Here is a 9363-nt window from a genome sequence, read left to right as displayed (position 1 = left end):
CAAAAGAGAAGATTGTTTCCAAGGGAAAATGGGAGAAAGAGAGAGTTAAGCAAAGACTTCCATTTCATGGAAGAAGTAACATTTGAATTGAGTTATGAGGATTTTATGGAAAGAATCAAAATTCACAGTTAAAACAAAGTTATTTACACTGAGGAAAGGGTAAATAAATACATCAAGGCATTTTAAGGGAATGTAGTTACTCAGTTGTCATGATCAGGCAGGGGGTTGTGGAGACCAGGTGGTCAAACCAAACACTGGTGACTCACTTTGTTCTCGAGGGGTTGGCAAACACATCAGAGCACCCCATGTTTTTCTTCTTCCTCTTCCTCCTCATCTACACCATCACTATGGTGGGGAACATCTTCATCCTGCTGACAGTGGGCTTGGATCCTCATCTCCGCTCCCCTATGTACCACTTTTTGGGCCACTTGTCCTTCTTGGATGCTTGTCTGTCTACAGTGACTGTGCCCAAAGTCCTGGCAGGGCTCTTAACAGCAGAGGGAAAGGTAATATCCTTTGGGGGCTGTGCTATACAGCTCTATTCCTTTCACTTTCTGGCAAGTACTGAATGTTTCCTATATACAGTCATGGCCTATGACAGATATCTGGCTATCAGTCAGCCACTGCGATACCCAGTTGTCATGAGTCAGCAGGTGTGTGCAGGATTGGCAGGAGCTACTTGGGCCACTGGTGCCATACACTCTGCTATCCATACCTCCCTTACCTTCCACCTGCCCTACTGTGGGCCTTCACATATTGCCTACTTCTTCTGTGACATCCCCCCTGTCCTGAAACTAGCTTGTACAGACACTGCCCTCAATGAGCTGGTCATGCTGGCTAACATTGGCATCGTGGCTGCAGGCTGCCTGTTGCTCATCATCATCTCCTACGTCTTCATCGTGGCATCTGTGCTAAGGATTCGGACTGCTGATGGCCGCCGCCGTGCCTTTTCTACCTGTACAGCACACCTCACAGTGGTATTTCTCTACTACATGCCCCCTATATGTATCTACATTCAGCCACACTCCAGTGGGGCAGTGGTAGGAGCCCCAGCTGTCTTCTACACAATTGTCACCCCCATGCTCAATCCCTTTATTTATACCTTGAGAAATAAAGAAGTGAAACGGGCTCTGAGAAGACTTCTGTGTCATGGACCTAGAGAGTCACCTGCTGCTAGTCCACCCCCTTAATATGTACTATCGCCCATTTCCATAACTCTTACAATATAGCACTTGGCCAAACTGTAATAGGTCCAATGGAAATAGCACTGCATTTGCAAAGGGATGTGGGAGTGAACAGATCTATTTCAGGACTAGTAGTGACCTGAAAAAAGTCCCTTTATGTCTCTAGTTTGATTTCTATCATCTGTAAAATGTAATGCTTGGAGTAGATGCTCTCTAGGATCTCTCCCTCTTCATTTATTCTCAGCATTCCCTACAAGGATAGAGAACTTAATGATAATTGTGTATCTTCGGGGATAGACCTTCTTTGGCATCAGGATTTCTGGAGTTCTGAGCATTACATAACCTTTATATGGGGACTAGGTGATGAAGTTTCAAGAGAAGAGATGGTAGCATATTCTGTTATATCCTTAATAAAATCACTTCTCTCTGGACCTAATTTTTGTCATCTTTAAAATGAGGAGTCTGGAAAAGATAGTTGATCTCTAAGACTCCTTCCTATTCTAAATCCTATATTTTCACAAGTTCCTTCTATCAGTCCTTGATTTGAAAATATCATAGGCTTCAGAGACCATGAGGAATCATAAACAAGCCCAGGAGAAAGGTGAGACAATTGTTAGAGAAAGGGTTGCATCCAAAGGTTGAATAAGGAATTAAGAATATTAGTCAACATTTTTTCCTGTTTCTAATTCTTCTCTAACTGGATTCAAAATACTTTCTAATAGAGCATATATAAAATGTGAGCCTGACCCCACTCCAACAGCTTTTTGCAGAAAGGCAAAAAACAACACTGATTAACATTTAGCCAGCCAATTCTTCCAGATCATTATATTTCTTCTCTAATGTTGAAAAAAGTGAAGTTAACATTGACTTCACCTCAAGCAGGCAGCTATCCCTATACCAAGGATGCCTCTTAAATCTGAAATAATGGGTCTACCACCCCTTAGGGAGTGACAGAGATATTCTCATTGATAAGGGTAAGAGATGGTGTTACAAAGTGACTAAGGAATTGGCCTCAGAGGTAAGAAATCTAAGTCTAAATGTCACTTCTGCCACATATATTGGCTGTGGGACCTTAAAGCAAATCTCTAAGACTCTAAGCTGAATGTCTGCATTGAAGTTTCTCACTGAGAATTTCCCTCATAGAAGAAATTCAGTTCCAGGAGAGGTGAGAGAGACAGAGAGAGAGACAGAAATCCAGAGAGAGAGACAGTGGGAGACAGAGAAAGGGAGAAAAGGAAAAGAGGAAGGAGAATGGGAGGGGGAAGGAGGGAAGGAGGATGAAGGGGAGAGGGAGGGAGGGGGAAGGAGAGACCTATGGAAATAAGTGTTGGAGTTAGAATATAAACACAAGTCTTTACTAAATTCATATCTTATGCTCTCTCCATGATACTATGCTGATTCTCAAGAAGGAAATTCACCTTATGAAATAAAGAAATTGAAGTTGTTGGTTAAGCAACATATTTTTACAGAATCTTGTCTTCTTTAAAATGGAAGGTCCCAATATCCTTTTTTTTTCCAATGATGAAAGAGTAAAAAGAAAGTTGCAAAAGAAGAGAATTAAATCCATAAAGGAAAAGGCAAGAAAGAAAAATTTTAGGAAGAGTTATACCAAGATAGAATAAGGGTGTTAGCAAAGACAAATTTAAAGGTCATTGTATTTATTCCAGATCTCAGTCCATCAAGATGATTGAAAGTTCTCTGAAGGGAAGGAGGGGGTAAATGATTGGCAAAAGACATCCCCAAAATATGTACATATAAGTGAATTATATGCATAGGAGAAATAGCTTTCTATAAACTGATTTAACTAAAAGTGAAAAAAAACCACTTATCCCCACCTTCCATTGTTTTAATTTTCCTCTTGGCATGAATTTGCCTTCCTACCCCTTATTTTCTTACTGCACTTTATAATTTACAAAATATTTTTTTCCCAAATCAACCCAGATGAAAAACAAAGAGAGAAAGAAAGACCATGTATTGCTTCTCTTATCGCTCTCATTTGGTTTTCTCTTCGTTTTATTTGTCTATACAGCCTGTCCACCCAATAGGAATCCTTTACCCTTTTGAACCATAGCTTCTGTTCTTTCCATATATATATGTAATATATATATATATATATATATGATATATGCAGATAAATTCACTATTTACCCTCTTTTCCATTCATAACTTCATGCTTTTTTGACATTCCATAAAGGTTTAATGATGACTTTAACATTTAATTTTTCATTTTAAGCAAATATTGGCCTGGAATGATAATTTAAATATTTAATGTGTGTATATCCTGTTTCCTTAACTAAGTCATAAGTACATTCATCTCAGAAACTATTTGATATATTTCTCTGGTGTATCTTATAGCATGAACCTGTAGCAGAATGGATTAATTAATGAATTCTCAGTAGGTATGTGCTAGAGCCAGCTCCAACTAGTTTATGAGAGTAAATTGTTAAATTTTCAGTGTGCAAATATTTATACTTCTGAAATTAGCAAATATTACAAATCAGGGTTTTTTTTAATTCTTAAGAGAGTCTTTGCAAAAATGTTATTAATTCAAATTAAGCTTCAGAGTGTGTAGTGTGTATAATTTTTTTTCAGAAATCTAATCATTTATTAACACACTTTTGATGTTCAGCAAATAATTATTGGTTGAATGCATGTATAAATGAATTCTCACCATTTGTTACACATAGGCTAAACCCATAGACTTACCTCTTTTCTGTTAGAAGTCAAAAGATATGCTTTAAACTCAGAAAGAGGAGGATAATATATATTGCCGAGGCAATTGAGGTTAAGTGATTTGCCCAGGATCATACAGCTAGAAAGTAGAGGAGAATAATATTGACACCATCACTTTTCTTCTTCAAGGTCTTGAATATATTTATGTTTAGAAGTTTCAATAGCATGAAAGGGAGAGAAATACCAGAAAATCAAGGAAAGAGAATATATAAAGATAACATTCTATAAACAGCTCAACACTCTTCTATCCAAATCATATTTATAATAAGCAAAGTATATAAAGTATCATTCTTGTGTAAAATGCTTGTCAGAGAACCAAAAGCAGCAATTGTTACACAGAATAGGTAGGGAATCTATAATAACTAGATTGTTTATAGATAAATCCTATATATGGGTTATTCATAAGATAGGAAAGTGATTATTATATAAAAAAGACAATGAAAATTTATTCAAGTTAGTGTGATCATGTCTAGGAATAAAGGCTTTCAATAAGAATATTTGCAGTCAAATAGTGAAAATGTTAAAATAAATATTCAGTTATGGACACTCCATTTTAGTAAGAACATTAACTAGCTGGAATCCATCAAGAGGAAATGGACAAAGATATTGAAGAAACTCCAACTAATAGGATATGAAGATGAATTAAAAGAATTAGGGGTGTTTAACTTAGAGAAGAACAGACTTGAGAAAGGTTGTGGAAAGATGGGGTGATATAATTGTTGTCTTCAAATTATGCCACGTAGGAAGAGAATGGATCTTCTTGGTCTGAGAAGACAAAACTAAGAACAATGTATAAACTAGTTATTATAACTATATAGAAATGGAATGGGCTACATAATGAAATAATGAGTTCACTTATACTGAAGATTTTTGGGGATAATAAAGAGAAGATTCCTGCATCAGGTTCATGTTTAATAGATAGCCTCTAAAGATGTCTTTAATTCTTAATATTCAATAATTCTAATATTATCTAACATATATGATTTTGTTCACCTTTCTCTGTCAACAGTGTTACTCAATGTATTGAAAAATAATAAAATTATATTTCTTTAACATTATCCTAATTATTTTTGATATTACTGTAATTCTTTCTTTGCTTCTTCCCACTCCCCATTCAAATAACTTTTACCATAGGTTAGACTTTCTTGAATCTTTGAAAGCAGTTTATAAAAGTAAAAGGCAGCAAATACTACCACAAAGAAGCAATGACTGTGTAAAGGTGGCAGAGTCATATTATAGGTGTAAGGGAACAAGACAGAAAACAAAAACTGAAAGGAATGGAGCTTAAAGTAGTGAACTAGCTTTTTGAGTGATTTGAGCAGGTTTCTTAACCCCTATCATACACTGTTATTTCATTTATATAATTAGCAGATAAAACACATCAGATAATTTTTTTGTCTCCCTAAGAAAAAGCTGGAAAATAAAGAGAAAGAGAAGAAGAAAAGAGAAGGAAATATAAGTAGGGAATTGGCCAAAGGGAAGGAATATGTTGTAAAAATAAAGACAGATGGCAAAGAAAGAACATAGTAAGAACAGGTGGAATAGTAGAAAAACACATGAAAAGGAAAAAAGTAGAAAAAAACACAGGCAAAGAGAGTTTAAGTGTATTCTCTGTGGTCACACAGCTATTAATTATTCTGAGGCCAAATTTGAATCCACATCTCCTGATTTTATATATATATATATATATATATATATATATATATATATATATATATATATATATATATATATATATATATATATATATATATATATATATATATATATATATATATATATGTTATAGATGGAGAGAAGATGAAGTTTGATAGCAGAAGTGAAGGATATGTTGAGATACATGGGTTTTTTACTTCCTCAGCCCCAGCTTTCTCTTTCTGGAATTCTGGGTTCTCCCTCTGGCTTACTTTTTTACTTTTTTCAAAATAATTAACAAGGGGAAGATAATAAAAACTCTCCTCATTAACTACAGTATTTTCAAGTGTATTGCAAAGAATGCAATTAATATCAAAGACTTATAAGTTGAAAGCAAAGATTTAATCAGTTCCCTTGGGTATCCAAAGTTACTCCAACACACTAAGACTGAATCTCCCTGAGGCTTCACATTAGCCTATGGAGTGTTTCTGTATGTATCCTATCTTTCCCTCCTTCAATTACAAGATAAGTTCAGTCTACAATAAGAAATCTCAGTCTCATGGGGTATCAAGAACTTAAAGGGACATCAAAGGCCATGCAGTATAAACCCTTCATTCTACAATTAAGGAAGCTAGGACCCAGGTTTATTTAAATGAGTTTAATTAGCTTGTCCATGATCAAAAACATACAAGTTCTTAAGAGTTGGGATTTGACTACCAAATCAGTGCTTTTTCTTTTATACCAGAAGGACAACAACCAACCAACCAACCAATCAACCAATCTTCTATATTAAATCTGTAAACAAAAAAAATCTATACTCCTTCCACTTTAGTTTTCACTTGTAGCCTTTTCAAGTTGAAGAATTTACCATTAAACTTAAGCATTCTAACTCTACTGCAGGGAACACAACTCTGTTGGGCTCACCACATTGTTTGAATACCAAATGTACATTTGCCAAAAAGACTATTTCATGGAGAATTCACACAAGACAAATGCTCACAAGGCGATTATAAAAAGTGATACAAGGATACTCTCAAGGTCTCTCTTAAGAACTTTAGAATTGATTATATGACGTAGGAGACATTGCACAGGACTGGCCAGAATTATGTGCCCTCATCAAAGAAGGTACTCTGCTCTATGAGCAAAGCAGAATTGAATTAGCTCAGAAGATTTGTGAAATGGTAAAGCTAGAGAAGCCATCCCAAATGTTCATAGGGACAATCTGTGACTGACCTGTGGCAGAACATTATGAGCTTATATTGGTATGATCAGCTATAGTTGGACATGCTATAACTCAACTTTTTACATAGTGATGTGATTTTGATCCCCTTCAAGAACAAAGGATAATAACCAATCTATGTTATCTTGCAAGATCATTTAGGACATATGGCCTTAACCTTCTATTTGGATCTGGTATCCAAATTTCTATGAAACATTTTTCATCAAACCTAATTTTCTTTAATAACTCACTTAAAGCAACCTGGGCTCTAGCTTCCTTAACTGTAGAATGAAGGGTTTATACTGCATGGCCTTTGATGTCCCTTTAAGTTCTTGATATATAACCATGTGGCCCCATTGCTTATTGGTCTGATTCCAGATGATATAAATTATATCCAGATCACAAAGGAAACAGAGAGGAAGCATGGATGGGTGACACTACTGACATTCATGGCTGTTATAATTACAGTTGTGCCTTATTTCATCAAGCTTGATATAAATGAAAATCTGAATTCCAGGAATATTAAATAATTCCCTTTTCTTAGTAATATTTTCTTTTGTCATAAGACTCCTTTTAAAAGTTGGATCCCTAGTTACTTGACTTGTTCTTTAAAATATATTGGGTCAATTTTTATTTAAACCCAAAAAAAGATTTACATATTTTTTTGTCTGCATCTATTTTGTAGAAGCTAGGACATCTCATTTGAAAACTGATAATGAATTTATCTTCATAGAATCTAATTTCTTAGTTTGGAAAAGACTTTTTCAACAGTCTGAACCACCAAGTATAACTTGTTCTAACCCACATATTTCACTGATTAAGGAACTAGCAAAGAATTATAATCTCTTTTCCAAAGTTTCTTGGTTATTGTCTCCTGATTCTAGTGCAGATTCTTTCTGTTAAAGCAGAAAGCATACCACTTCAGAAGACATGTCTTTAACTTGATGGAATTACAAATTTTAAATGAGAGACAATGAGTGGTGTATTCAAGAGTACATACTTATATTGCCTCTAACAATAAGATGACTCAGTACACAAATTCCTTATAAACATCATTTTGCAAGCTGATGGAATAAATTTTAGAGAAAAGAGAGAAGGTGGAATAAATTTTAGAGATAGGAAGAACAAAGAAACTTATAGAACCACCATCCTAATCTGTGCCTTCAATGACTCCCTCCCAGACTCTTCCAATTATTTTCTAATTGTTCTTCCTAAAATGGGATAGCCAGTTCTATGTATCAAATAAACATTTGCTAATGATGTTTTAAATTTCAAAAGAAAGAATAGGGATGAATATATAGAAACTAAATAATCTAATCGTAAAGAATGAATGGGTGAAACAACAAATCACAGACACAATCAATAATTTCACCCAGGAGAATGACAATAATGAGATAACATACCAAAATTTGTGGGATGCAGCCAAAGCAGTAAATAGGGGAAATGTTATATCTCTGAATGCTTACTTGCATAAAATAGAGAAAGAAAATATATCAATTCATTGGAATTAGGCTTACAACTAAAAAAGCTAGAAAAAGAACAAATGGAAATCCCTCAATTAAATACCAAATTTAAAATTCTGAAAATAAAATGGGAGATTAATAAAATTGGAAGTAAGGAAAACTATTGACTTAATAAATAAAACTAAGAGTTGGTTTTATTTAAAAAAATAAACTTTTAGTTAATTGGATTAGAAACTTTTAAAATTAATTTTATAATTATACATTTTTTGACAGTATATATGCATGAGTAATTTTTTTATAACATTATCCCTTGTATTCATTTTTCCAGATTTTCCCCTCCCTCCCTCTACTCCCTCCTCCCCTAGATGACAGGCAATCTCATACATTTTACATGTGTTAAAGTATAACCTAGATATAATATATGTGTGTAAATACCATTTTCTTGTTGCACATTAAGTATTGGATTCTGAAGGTATAAGTAACCTGGTTAGATAGAAAGTAGTGCTAATATTTTACATTCATTTCCAATGTTCCTTCTCTGTGTGTAGTTGTTTCTGTCCATCATTGATCAGCTGGAAGTGAGTTGGATCTTCTTTATGTTGAAGATTGGATTAGAAACTTGAAAGAATAAGATCAAATTGTTAGTCTCAAAAAGGAAAAGGGAGAACTTTCTACCAATGAAGATGAATTAAAGAAATAATTAGAAGTTATTTTGCTCAACTCTATTCCAATATATTTGATAATCTAAGTGAAATTGAGGAATATCTACAAAAATATAGCTTTCCCAGGATAACAGAAGAAGAAATACATTATTTAAATAGTCCTATTTTAGAAAAAGAAATAGAATAAGCTATCAATTAACTCTTTAAGAAAAAATCTCCAGGGCCAGATGGATTTACATGTGAATTCTACCAAACATTTAAAAAACAATTAATTCCAGTACTATATGAAGTATTTGAAAAAATAGGTATAGAAGAAGTCTTACCAAATTCCTTTTATGACACAGCTATGATGCTGATACCTACACCAGGTAGGGTGAAAAAAGAGAAAGAAAGTTATAGATCAATTTTCCTAATGAATATTGATGCAAAAATCTTGAATAAAATATTAGCAAAGAGATTATAGAAAG

General features: G+C 34.1%; 1 protein-coding gene across 1 annotated transcript; it reads left to right on the top strand.

The window, feature by feature from the left end:
- The first annotated feature begins 209 nt into the window (after positions 1–209).
- Positions 210–1190, top strand: OR10S1 (olfactory receptor family 10 subfamily S member 1). Its single transcript, XM_074302191.1, has one exon. It carries the CDS (start codon positions 210–212, stop codon positions 1188–1190), a length of 981 nt encoding a protein of 326 aa, XP_074158292.1.
- The last annotated feature ends 8173 nt before the right edge of the window (positions 1191–9363 follow it).

This window comes from Sminthopsis crassicaudata, chromosome 3, assembly GCF_048593235.1.
Source record: "Sminthopsis crassicaudata isolate SCR6 chromosome 3, ASM4859323v1, whole genome shotgun sequence".
Taxonomy (NCBI): Eukaryota; Metazoa; Chordata; class Mammalia; order Dasyuromorphia; family Dasyuridae; genus Sminthopsis; species Sminthopsis crassicaudata.
Note: the sequence above shows the minus strand (reverse complement) of the source record. Positions and strands in the feature narration are given on the sequence as shown.

What these genes read in the sequence shown, in the direction of transcription:
- OR10S1 (XM_074302191.1), top strand. Translation starts at nt 210, where the DNA reads ATGATCAGGCAGGGGGTTGTGGAGACCAGGTGGTCAAACCAAACACTG.